The sequence below is a fragment of the Triturus cristatus genome, chromosome 5_2 (assembly GCF_964204655.1).
Source record: "Triturus cristatus chromosome 5_2, aTriCri1.1, whole genome shotgun sequence".
Taxonomy (NCBI): domain Eukaryota; kingdom Metazoa; phylum Chordata; class Amphibia; order Caudata; family Salamandridae; genus Triturus; species Triturus cristatus.
The window spans coordinates 514,657,800-514,671,599 of NC_140588.1; the positions used below are offsets into that span (position 1 = coordinate 514,657,800).

The 13,800-nt window shown below is 44.7% G+C and overlaps 1 protein-coding gene across 3 annotated transcripts in view; it reads right to left on the minus strand.

The window, feature by feature from the left end:
* The window catches only part of MLH1 (mutL homolog 1), a 388,689-nt gene that overhangs the window by 180,421 nt on the left and 194,468 nt on the right, over nucleotides 1–13,800 (minus strand). For all 3 annotated transcript variants that reach the window (XM_085607539.1, XM_085607537.1, XM_085607538.1), the window contains one exon: nucleotides 7,308–7,684. In XM_085607539.1, coding sequence (XP_085463665.1) covers nucleotides 7,308–7,684 — 377 coding nt within the window. The remainder of the gene's footprint in view (nucleotides 1–7,307; nucleotides 7,685–13,800) is intronic.

The window sequence follows — 13,800 nt, forward strand, 5'->3', positions numbered from 1 at the left end:
AATAGCAATGCCTGATGCCTTTCTTTTAAATTACACACTTGTAATCTTATAGTATGTTTTCTATGTTGATTGTATTGATTGTACCATGTGACCTTGCACTAGCACTTTAAAAATGAATGTCTCCCGTGTAAGCGCTGTCATGTGATCAAGGCAGAGAAGCTGCCAAAACGCGTCATGGTGGAGAGTGGCTTGTAAATAAAATCTATCAAGCACCTATCTGGGTCCTATCTCGCTTTGTTCCAGCGGAGCGGCATGGAGTTATAGAGCGAGCAATCGTTGATATATATATATATATATATATATATATATATATATATATATTGTGGAAAGAAAATGACCAATGATTGGTTCATTAAAGAGTTTCAAAAGCGGAGTACATAATGGATTGAGACAGAACTAAGAAGCTACGTAAGCCTGAGCCTACAATATATAGGACATTCCATCTTTGGCAAAAGTTGGAGCCTTTCAGTCTGTCCTCAGTGATGTGATCCACCATATCCCATATGCGTCCTGGAGGTAGATCTGATACAGGGAGATAGGAATATGTTTTGCTTGTTTTGACAAGAGCAATAATAGCTGAAGTTGGCAATACATAGTCACGTCCTTGGCTACCTTTAAAGAGGTTCCCTGTTTATATGAGGCGATCAAGGCAGACATGATGCAACTCCTAAACTCCTTAAGGTCTAGATAGGAAGAAGACTTGGGAGTGCCAAAACCAGAAGGCAACTTTGCTAGAACAGACCCCCAGAAACAATGCTTTAAATTAATTAATTTCCATGTTTTACACAGGGCATACCTCACTCCAGGGAGAGGAAATAGATACTTTAATATAGCTGGTGCAGCCTGCCCGAGATGCAGGATAGTTGGAGCGGAATTCTTCTATAAGCTATGCACTTGCCCATCCTTGGCAGATTATTGGGAAGAGAACGATCGATCTCAATATATATATATATATATTTATCTCTCTCTCTCTCTCCCTCTCTCCCTCCCGCTTATTAAGTTAGTTCCCACATACCACTAAAACTGAGGTCACCAGCAGTTTCCAAGTCTTGGCCTTCATATTAGCAAAGAAGGAAATTACTAGAAATTGGAAAGCTACTAGGGAACCTTGGATCGCAGCTTGGCGCAAAGAACTTGAGAGATGGGCTGGATATGAAAGTGGTGTGTTGCTACAAGAGGACGCAGATGTTGTGGTTTAATAGAGGTTGCCAGAGCTTGGGAAGCATTGGTGGACAGTTTGAAAAATACGGTTCCCACGTCACAGGTGGCATCTCCCGGCTGTACGGTGGCCCTGGTCATTGACTAAGCCTACTGATGAGCTTCGGACCTTTCCTGTATGTGTGTCCTCCCCAAGTACAGCCTTAGCGGCACTGAACGTGGCTGTGCCATGCTCCTGGTTTTATGGGATAGGACAGATAAGAATGAGACACTAAATTTGCTTTACAAGTTGGAGGACGTGACTTCGGTGGGGGGTATGGAAGACCTAGGTGGGGAGTTGAGGGAGGTTGATTTGGATCTGTACTGTTAATACCATTGCTGTGCTACTACTCTGTGGCTGTTGTTCGTTCCTACCTTGAAAGCCAATAAAATCTATATAAAAAAAAAAACAATAATAGCTGTAGAGAACAATTGGTGTTTAGAGCTATAATTTTAGAAATGGCTTTTATCACTGTGAGGCAATACTACCGGAGAGGTGGTAAACAAACAGAATGTGTTCCAAAGTGGTATTTTAAGTGTTCCTATGAGGCACAAGGTCAAGATATGGTTGGGGCCAAACTAGGGGGGCATGGTGAGCAAATGAACGATGGATTTAACCCATATCTCTTAACTGGGGGTTAATATTTGATTTGCTCTGCATTCCGTCCAACGTCTGTGTGTCTTTTGCTTCCTCGCCCCAAGTGCGCAGGATATGTCCAGACGTGGGTCCCGGGCTCACTGTGTCACTAAATTCAAGCTAGTCTGACTGATGAGGGGTGATGACCCGAAACCGGTCCCAGGATGCTTGTTTCCTGTCCAGGGAGGACCTGGCTTGGCAGTAAAGCTGGACTGTTCCCATGAGGCACAGGGTCAAGACTGATTTGCATATGGCTGGGTCCAAACTGTGGTGGCTTGGTGAGCAAAGGAACGATGAATTTAACCCAGATCTCTAGACTGGGGGTGAATGTTTGATTTGCTCTGCATTCCGTCCATCATGTGTGTGTCTTTTGATTTCTCGCCCTAAGTACACCGGATATGCCCAGATATGGGCTCTAGGCTCACTGTGTCACTGGACTCAAGCTAGCCTGGCTGATGATGGGTGATTCCCCCAAACCGGTCCCAGGATGCTTATTTCCGGTCCAGGGAGAACCTGGCTTGGCATTGAAGGCTGGACTGTTCCCACAAAGCACAGGGTCAAGACTGATTTTCATATGGGTGGGTCCAAACTGGGGTGGCATGGTGAGCAAAAGAACAATGGATTCAACCCAGATCTCTTGACTGGGTTTAATGTTTGATTTGCTCTGCATTCCGTCCATTATCTGTGTGTATATTTTGCTTTCCCACACGGGGTATACGATTGAAATTGGTTCACTGCACCAGGGTTGAATGTGACAGACAGGTGACTGTAGCCTCGCAAATCACTATCCAATGCATGATTGGGATAGAAACATTGCTTTTGGGTTACTAACAATCCCATAAAGGGATCAGGGGCACCATGGAAATAAAAATAAAGTTTATTTTGTTATTCACAATATCTCTCACACACTCACACAAACAGTATCACACACACAGTATCACACACAAAACAACTAAGATGAATGGACGCTTAAGTGAAGGTATTTCTTACTACAGGAAAAACCTGTTTCTCAGTACATTCAAAATGGTTACAAAGAATATTAAAAAAGACACCAAGAATGAACATTTCTAATATGGTTCAAATGTCATCTAGTTCCTAACACCCTAACATCTACTTTTATGAGCTATACTGGGAAACCATAGAAGGCAGAGCAACTTGCAGTCGAATTTCTTAAGGAGGCGAGACGCCCTAAATATCTTGTGACAGCAAATGCTACCTTTATCATTGGAGGCGTGTGTAGTCAGTGTTCTCTGCGAAGGGCAAACACGCACTGCGGTAACAGTCTTTTCTTCATCCAGTGGAAAGAAGTAGGTTTCTGTTGCAGTAACCCTCCCCACTTTTTGCCTGATAACTGATGCACTTTTCCTTGTTGGGCCCTGGGCTCCTGCCAATCAGGTGCCCAGGGCTTGTGTTCCTTCCCTAAAAACTGCCTAACAGACAAAAATCAGTTGGCATCTCTGGTCACATGTCAGCCCCCGGTAAATGGTACCCTATGTACCCAGGGCCTTGTGACCAGAGAAGGCCCCTAAGGGCAGCAACACTTATTGTGCCACCCTTAGAGGCGCTTTACCATGAGACACACACACACACTGCTTTTGCAGGCTGAGTGTCTTGGTGCAGAACAAAACAAAGTCGACATAGCACACATTCCTGTGTGCCATGCCCACAACACACACTGCATTGGCATACCTCAGTCACCCCTCTAGCTGGGTGCCCTATGCCAGTGGTGTGGGCACAGGTGCATGAGCCCTGTGCCCCTACAATACCCAGGTCCATTCCTGGGCACTGTAAGTGAAGTGCTGCCATTAAGAGTATATGGTGCTGGGAGGTCGTCAACATAAACTCCACAGCACCATGATGGCTACACTGAAGACTGAGAAGTTTGGTATCAAACTTCTCAGCACAGTAAACCCACACGGATGCCAGTGTGGGATTTACTGTAAAATGCACAACAGAGGGCATCTTAGAGATGCCCCCTGAACCTAACCTACAATCCACGTCTTGTCTGAGGGGCTGGCTAGGCTGCCACACAGCAGACATGTTGCTGGACCCCTGGGTAGAGAGCCACCTGCTCTCCTGGGCCTGCAACAATGCACATCCTGGGTGAGGTGCTAAGTCTCCTCCCCCAGGTTGGGCAGTGGAAGCTCCAAAGGCATTCCGCCTTTGTGAGCTTCTCCAGGCCACTCAGCAACTGGCCCGTACCGGTTCTGACCCCCACTCTGGCAGGAAGACTGCCGGAAACCCCAAGGAAGGAAAGGGGGTGTACCAGCCTCTGCCAACCCCACCCCTCAGGTGGGGGAGGCGAGGTGAAGCACATCTCCGGGCTCTCGCCATCTTGAAGATGGGAAGCCCTGCCCAATCAGGACTAGGCTATTGCCCCCCTCCCACAGGAGAGTGGCAGGATAGGGGGTGTACCCACCCCAGGGCAGGGACCCATTGGTCCCTGCCCTTTACCTACCTGTAACGCCCCAAAATCTAGTATTTAGGGGCACCCTGAACCTTCTTTCCTTAGACCCAGATTACGAAACAGCAAAGAAGATCAGGAAGCAAGAAGACCTGCTGTGCAGCTGCTAGCAAGAGGAAGACACCAACTGCTTTGGCCCCAGCCTTACCGGCCTGTCGACCCTCTAACCTGCTCCTGCTAAATCCCGGCATCTACCGTGGCCAGCAACCTCACAAACCACGGAGGACCTGGCTACCTTGTGACTCTAACCATCTGGGACTCCCACGAGCAGTGGTACTGCTCAAAGCAAGTAACTGACCCCTGGCAGCAGCCAGGAACCGTGAACCCTGCACACTCTGCACCCGCCAGGCCTGGCCTGTGCTGGAGTGGACAAAGACCCCGAGGACGTCCCCCTGGCAACTGTGACCCCGAATCCAGCACCTAAGGACCCACCTCGATGCTTCGGACGACGCCTGCAGCCTCAGAACCAGGGACCCATCCAACCGCGACCAGCCGAGCGTAAGATTTCCCGACACCAAAAGGCACCCCGGCGCCCTGCGGCCCCCTGTGCCCAACTCCTGGGTGCCTACCTATACTCCAACTACCCAACTTACCCATCGAAGTGTTGGTCACACCTGAAGAATCTTCGTCCCCAAGCTTGCCGCCTTTGTTCGTTTTTGAGCTTCTCCATTGCAATCCATTGAGCGCCCAACGGCTCAAAAGCACCCTGCACTCAGCCCCCGAGTGCCCCTGGCAGTGCAATCTCTACTCTACTCTACTTCCCCATTTGCCCTGAGCAAGTGACCAGGAGCCCAGCTGACACAGCCGCGTGGACTGCTAGCCAGCAGCCACCAACCACGTGCCCCCTTCATCCCATAGGATAACATTGGGCCTACCTCACTCTGCACCCGGCTGCCCCTGTGCCGCTGAGGGTGTAACAACTGTACTTACCTGACCCTGGGAGACCCCGGAGTCTATGCCCAGAACCTTAACTCCGCCAGTCGAGTACTTACCCAAAAGTCGATAACTCACTTTTCTTCCATAGGGTAACATTGACTGGTTTCACTTGAAAATTCCTCCAAGTGTGGAGTTTCTAAACTTTAAAATATTCACCTAAAATCAACCGAGTAACGAAATCGAAAATACTCACCTGCTATTAGAGGAGATCTCAGTGCTGGATCTTGGTGCCCAGCACTGACACTGAAAAGTAATTACAACCATACTTACCGCTAACTCAATTTTCTTCCATAGGATACCATTGACTGCTTTTCTGTGAAATTTCTTTTAAGTGTCGATTTTTGCAAGCTACAAATATTCTTTACAAATCGTACCAACTGTGAAAATGTAATTACTTACCTGTTTCAGATAGATGTCCCAGTACTGAGCCTAGATTACAAAAGTAACAAGAACATACTTTACCTACAACTTGAATTTCCTTCCATAGGATAACATTGCTTGGTTTTTGCTGAAAAAGTTTCTAAGTGTCGATTTTGCAAACTTACAAATATTCGTTAAAGATCGCCTGTATAACCTATACGCATTCGCTCAACTGCTTACAGGTGATACACTAGTGCGGGATCCAGGATCCAACACTAAGCTAAAAAAAGTAACCATAACCCCACTTACCTGCAAAGTGAATTTCCTCCCATAGGATAACATTGGTGATTTTATTAGAGAAAGTTTCTAAGTGTCAACTTTTAAAATATCAAAATATTGCTTAAAAATCACAACAGTAACTAAAACGTATTTACTCACCTGTTTCGAGGAACTGTCCCAGGACTGAATCTAGGATCCAGTCCTAGAGGTAGAAAAGTAATCCTAAAAGTAATCAATTGCATTTACTTAGAATTTCCCATTGAGCTCAAAGTATAATTGTGTTTGAATTGTGTTGCCAATTGCAACAAACTAACTATTGCATTCAAAAGACTATTGCTTATTGGAAAAGTATTTAACTAAAGCATCTCATTCTGAGAAAGTATATTTTGATACCTTTGTTGGTTCTAAAATAAAACAACCATATATTTTTATATACAAACCATTGGCCTAGAGTTCAGTTCTTGAGTGTGTGAGACCGTTTGCTGACTGAGTGTGTACAACAAATGCTTTACACTGTCCTCTGATACTGCCTTACTGCTCGACCAAGCTACCACTTTAGAGAGTAAGGTTATATCTAACTTTAGCCGCTGCCAAACCTCTGGGGACTGTGGACTCTGTGCACACTGTACCTATTTGTGAACAGTATATACAGACACTTTCTCACATCCAGGACTCCGCTTTGGTGAGATGAAGCATCTGAGAAATGTGAAGTGTGGTGGCAGTAGGTGAGACCATCTGTGGCTGAATCTCGAGCGATAATCTAGGGTGAAAGACCTCTTCTGACAAGTGGTCAAGTGGTAGTCCTTATATATCTTATAAGAAACTGGAATTTCTGACATAAGTTTAGAAATGACTGACATAGATTATGCGCATTAAGACATATGACCCATACGAATGTTGCATTAAGATTAAGTGTTGTATTTACGTCAATCGAATGGTTTAGCGCTTTCACAGTTCTTAGGTCAGACGACATCTGCGTCTAACTGCAGACATGACAATGATTTTGTATAAATCTGAAAAGATGGCAACTTCCATTGTTTAGGAGTGAGAAGATGGCGACCTCTATTAGCCAAGATGGAGTCAGGGCCTTCATGAGTTGGATCTTAGAGGTTTTACATCATTGCAAATCTATGCCGGCTGTAGAATTTCCAGCAAAGAAAGTTTCTGTGTGAGGTCTGTTCTGCAGAAAAATTTGTCTTTTGGATCTAGTAAATCCTCCTACCTTTGGCAGGATTTTTAATGTTCTTTTTTGAAAATACAATTTACAATGGTGCAAACCCCAAAAAAAAGCCTTCACACTGTTAACGAAAAGTAACTTTTACACACCCCTTACTTAAACATATTTGTACAGCTGTTATAAAAAAACCTATGTGAATAAAGATCATTTACTAACACATTTTCACATTACATTTGATGATCCCTGCACTTATTTACCTTGGTGGGGGCGGGTTGGCAGAGGCGGTCTTGGTTTCTATTGGTAGTACTGGTGCTTTTTCAGTGTTCTCCAAAACATCAAAGTCTTTCATAGCCTCAAAGATATCAGAGTCATCGAGCTCCATCATTTCTGCATCTTTATGGGTAGCTCTGCTGCTAGATAGTCCTGTGTTGGTTCCTGGTGCCGCACTGTTTGTTGTAACTTCCTTAGGTTTATTGATTGGCTGCAGAAAAGCATCCAGTTTCTGTTCACGAAAGTCTGTGCGAACCAACTGATGTGCATATACCTTATCACTGGTCCCATGAGAAGAAGTAGAAGAACTAGCCGCTGATTTCACAATATCATTTGATGGAATAGAAGACCCAGGAAGCAAAGTCTATATCGCAAGGCATAAAAAAGAGAGGAGTGAAGGACAACGCATCATAATTAATAAAAAGGGAAAAACAACCAGTCGCTTTTTAGAATAAATTACACAAACGCTTTAATACTTTATACTTCTGAGTGCCCAAAAGAAATTGAATGCAATTTATAACATGAAAACAAGTTCTTCACTCACTCAAGTGTAACAATGAAAAATGTGAAACGTTTATAACTGGGGAAATGTAACACATGAAACCAAGTAGAAGACATTGTGACATGAACAGTGAAATATAGGGTACATGAACACTAAAAAGCACAATTGTTCCTTTTCAAACTTCTGCCATCTCCAGTCGCCAAAAGCCTTACTGTGCAAGTTACAATTCTTTCTGAATTATTATCATGCTGTTTCACCTCACTTTTCATGAATACAATGTACATTAGGGACCTACTGAGAAGGGCTTCAGTAATCCAAATGATGGATTAAGAGGCTTTCCTACTGAGAATCCGAATGAATACAACCAATGTCCACAAGCTTCTTTCTTGAAAGCAAATTCAGACAGCTCTGCACAAAATCCTTGCCAGCAGTACACCACATTCCACCCTCCCCTACCCAAAAAGTATTTTCTGCAAGAAGCCAACCGAGCTAATCAAATTAAGTTCGCAGACAATTTCTTAACAGCATAAGGTGGAGCCAATGTGCATTGCCTCGTTCACACATGACCTAAAATTTCAAGGTCTGCGTCAGCAGAACTAGGGAACGATGTAATAGGCTATTCCCCAGGCAAGTTCAAGCTCATTTGCCTTGGCTAACTTAACATATAATGCAGAAGAGACCTCAACAACTACTGTGAAACACAGGTAAGCATACAAACGAAGAGAATACCTTTCAAACAGTGCAGTAGTTATCTAGGCAGCCATATGGTCGCAAGGGGAGCAGAGAACGTTCTTAAACCACACAGAGGATAAGTAAGGGGATTTAAGACTTTGTTCAGGTATATAGGGGAGAGTGAGACTCAACTGAGTACAAAGTTTGGCCACATGTCTGTTACACACAATGGCAGTCTACTGGGAGCTCACAATAAAGAGATGGGAACAATAACTCATCAGTGAAACATGGGGAGATGAAGCATACAAAACCCCTATTACCAACTTAATTGGTACCAAAGTCAAATAAATGAGGGGTCATTAAGATAAAGACTTGTCTCCGTCCTGTATATATAGAATAACACAAACATACTCTTACACAAGTCTTAAACTAAAGATTATTAGGCACGCTCACAGGAAAGGGAGGTTAAATGCTATTTACATTCCAAGTGAACAGTGCTATTCAAGCCTGAAGCACTTTAAGCTTAGGCACGTTTTAACAGTAGTATTAAGAAGCATCAACTTTTATATTTTTACTTCACTTTTCTATCTATTTTCACTACTCCCTCCTTGACATTGCCTTCATTCAATGACAATTCATGGTTGGTTATTTTTATATATTGATTAGTGTAGGGTTACTTTATTATTTTGACTATTTTTACTTTGTACTTCATTTAATTAATGATAGCCCATTTTATTTCCGCTTAGTTTTATTTATAGTACATGTAACCAGTGGGAGATTCTGGGATCTACGTTTTGCCCAGGGTGCTACACTCTGTTTCTAATTTCAAATATGCTCCTCCTCTCATAAAGTTACCAATGTAACATCACTCCCTAATACATACCACAGTGATGCTGCTGTGCAGTGGCCAAACTCAAGGCACAACAAACACGTCTCCTGCTTTAAGGTCCCAGAACAAGTACGGTTTATTTGACTACTTGTGGTGGTACCAACTGCTGGACAACTGGTTTGCAAAACACCCTGATGCCCCAAATCAGTTGTAGCCATGGACCCTTCCTTCGGTTTGGTCTCTCTGTCCTCCGAAACTCTTATTTAGCACAAGGACTTTTACTACCTAGGCACTTGTTACCAACAGTTTGGAAATGAGTCCAAGCTCTCAGCCAGGTGGGAGGACTAAAAGACAAACTGTACCAAGTTTGGTTTCTGTGTGATGCCTTAATGTGTATTCCGTGTCTAAACAGTATCCAGATCTTTGAGTTGATGATTAAGTTAATCTTGATCAACATAGAGCTAACTAAAATCTGGCACTGTCCATCCTCTGGGCTCAATATTACACTTGAAGCTCCACCTGGGAACATTATTTGACTTAACTGCTGTATGGAATTGCAGAAGTTATCCTTGTATTAAGTGATAGTTTCTCTGTCTCAACATTTCACTTACCTTCCTGTGATAAAGCACAAATGTTAAAAGTTCAAAATAAGATATCACCCTCCTGTAATGTTGTCAAGGATACTAGAATAATATCCTTCTGGCATATCCTTTTTGACACCTCTCCAACATAAGTAAATCATTAGCCAATATTATTGCTTCCTTAAGGGTTATACTTAAAGCCACCATGAAGGTTGTCTTAAGAGATTTGAATGTAGTAGCTGACTGCATAGAGTGTAATCATAACTTGCTTTGTGTAATGTTTTAGGTCTTAATCAATTTGTCACCAGCTCCATCTGGGAGGCGATACGTTAGATCTCATGTTTTCTAATACCTAATCAGACGTTCTTCTGCTACCCAACAGCAATCCATCATCTAGTTGTTTTTTAAGCAATGTCCCCAGACATGATGTAACATGTACTAATAATATTACCTTTAACTAATAGCTGTAGTATTAAATTCCGATCACGCTATCAAATTAAACTTTTCATACTTCTTGTGAGCATTCCTCTGATCTGGTTTAAATGTTCTGAACTATGGGTGATTGAATAAAACCACAGACAATTTGCTGCCTATGTTAAATATTTTAACTCTTGCTGCGGAGGCACTTCCTCTGACGGATTCACTTGTGACCTGGTAATGCTGGAGTGCTCTTGTAAGTGAGCTGAGAGTGCCTTTCAGAAAGATTACAATCCTTTATTGAAAGCAGATTACCTGTTTAGAGAATACTAATCAGCTGTTTGTCAGGCTTGTATGGTCCATTATAAACAAAGTAAACCCACCAACAAAAGATCTTTTTTGCAATAGGAGCACTTCCTAGCCTTACCTGCTTCCTACCAATAAAACACATTACTTACCTTCAGTAACACTGTTTCTGGTGGACACTTGAACAGAATTTCAACCCAGGAACCATATTTAATTTGGAAATACTGCAATAGCTCCCGCACACCAACAGGTGGTGCCATCAGACGCCAGATCAGCTCCACGCCGCCTCAGCAATTGATAAATCGCAGCCATGTACAGGTGCCACCCCTGAACGTTGATGTCAGTTTGTATCGTTAATTTACGATACATTAGAAGTGGAGCAACTGACAATTCAGGTAAACAGTGTGCCAAACCTAATTTGGAACCTTATGAACCTCACAAGTCTACTCTAAAGAAGGAGAGGTGGATGGATGGGAGTATACCACAAGGAACAGCGTTATTGAAAGTAAGTAACTAGTCCCCTAGTTGGATACTTATATTAGTAGATTACTCACCTTTTAAATCGATAATGCATAACGATCCAAAAAGTGGTGGCTCTGGGGAGTGGACTTTACACATAGAACATATGCAGGACAAAATTAGCAAAATGACCCTCCCTGCAGACAAAGACAATAAGGCCCGCTGAAAATGTGAATAGACGCCCATGTGGCCGCTTGGCGAATGTCCAATGCAATATCACTCCTGCCTTTGCGTCGAGGAGAGACCTTTAAGGCCCTGTAGGGGCTCTTTTTTCGGCACAGGACAACCTAATGTCTAATACAAAAACACTCCTGGCCAAGGCCTTATTAGCGCATTTGAATCTAGGAGTAACCTTTAAAGCACTCCGGGGACTCCTTTTCCGGCACAGGACAATCCACGTAGACCTGCTCTGTTTTTAGACTGCCCTCACTTTCTTCACTGGTGAACCCAAGAAAAGGTTGGGTGTCCCTAATCCAAACAATATAGAAACGTATGGTCAATTTTAGGTCCAACTGATATTTGGTGCAAGACGTTGCCTGCCTGCTGGTTCAGTAGGCTCTCCTGAACAGGAAGTGGAGGGCATCAACTCATGTTTAGCAGGTCAGAACAGACTCTCAGAGTCCAGTCCTGTGCGATCATAACAAGTCTCGCACAGAGCATCTTGGCCTTTTTCAGGACACACAGAATAAGAGGCAGAAATGTATACAGGAGTATGGAGTCCCACCAAAAGAGGAATGCATCACTCAGAGAATCTTGAAGAGGACACTCCAGGGCACAAAAGGCTGGATAATGCACATTCTTGGTAGTACCGAAAAGATCTACCACTGGCATGCCCCAGTGGCTCAAGATGCCTTGTGCCACCTTTTGGTGGGGATGCCACTTGTGGTCAGCAAGATGATGCTGACTGAGTTTGTCCACCCTGATGTTCAAGATCCTACCAAGTGACTGACCAACAGGGAAAGTTGATGTGGAGCTCCCAGATATATATCTTGAGACGTGATGCTGCCCTGTTTGTTGCAGCCCCACATGGCTATCATGTGGTCTATCAGGTATTGGATCTGCACCTGCGCGCCATGAGAGGTACTTGACCTGTTTTAATTACATTTTGGCAGTCCACGCGGCACCCCTTTACACTGACCTTCTCCCTGCTGACGAGAGGCAACTACCTCGAAACACGTGTCCACGGATGGCTAATGCAACACATACTGTTCTTTATACATTGTGGCATAGGCGTACCCGCCGTCGCCACTACATTTACCACAGTCCCTTGGGGCAACTTGCTGGTGTGACGAGCAGTGTGCGACCAACCTTTGCATAATTTATTACGGCTCCCTTGAGCCAACGGGCTGACGAGCCTTGGATCTGCACCTGCGCGCCATGAGAGGTACTTGACCTGTTTTAATTACATTTTGGCAGTCCACGCGGCACCCCTTTACACTGACCTGCTCCCTGCTTACGAGAGGCAACTACCTCGAAACACGTGTCCAGGGATGGCTAATGCAACACATACTGTTCTTTATACATTGTGGCATAGGCGTACCCGCCGTCGCCACTACATTTACCACAGTCCCTTGGGGCAACTTGCTGGTGTGACGAGCAGTGTGCGACCAACCTTTGCATAATTTATTACGGCTCCCTTGAGCCAACGGGCTGACGAGCCTTGGATCTGCACCTGCGCGCCATGAGAGGTACTTGACCTGTTTTAATTACATTTTGGCAGTCCACGCGGCACCCCTTTACACTGACCTGCTCCCTGCTGACGAGAGGCAACTACCTCGAAACACGTGTCCACGGATGGCTAATGCAACACATACTGTTCTTTATACATTGTGGCATAGGCGTACCCGCCGTCGCCACTACATTTACCACAGTCCCTTGGGGCAACTTGCTGGTGTGACGAGCAGTGTGCGACCAACCTTTGCATAATTTATTACGGCTCCCTTGAGCCAACGGGCTGACGAGCCTTGGATCTGCACCTGCGCGCCATGAGAGGTACTTGACCTGTTTTAATTACATTTTGGCAGTCCACGCGGCACCCCTTTACACTGACCTGCTCCCTGCTTACGAGAGGCAACTACCTCGAAACACGTGTCCAGGGATGGCTAATGCAACACATACTGTTCTTTATACATTGTGGCATAGGCGTACCCGCCGTCGCCACTACATTTACCACAGTCCCTTGGGGCAACTTGCTGGTGTGACGAGCAGTGTGCGACCAACCTTTGCATAATTTATTACGGCTCCCTTGAGCCAACGGGCTGACGAGCCTTGGATCTGCACCTGCGCGCCATGAGAGGTACTTGACCTGTTTTAATTACATTTTGGCAGTCCACGCGGCACCCCTTTACACTGACCTGCTCCCTGCTGACGAGAGGCAACTACCTCGAAACACGTGTCCAGGGATGGCTAATGCAACACATACTGTTCTTTATACATTGTGGCATAGGCGTACCCGCCGTCGCCACTACATTTACCACAGTCCCTTGGGGCAACTTGCTGGTGTGACGAGCAGTGTGCGACCAACCTTTGCATTATTTATTACGGCTCCCTTGAGCCAACGGGCTGATGAGCCTTGGATCTGCACCTGCGCGCCATGAGAGGTACTTGACCTGTTTTAATTACATTTTGGCAGTCCACGCGGCACCCCTTTACAC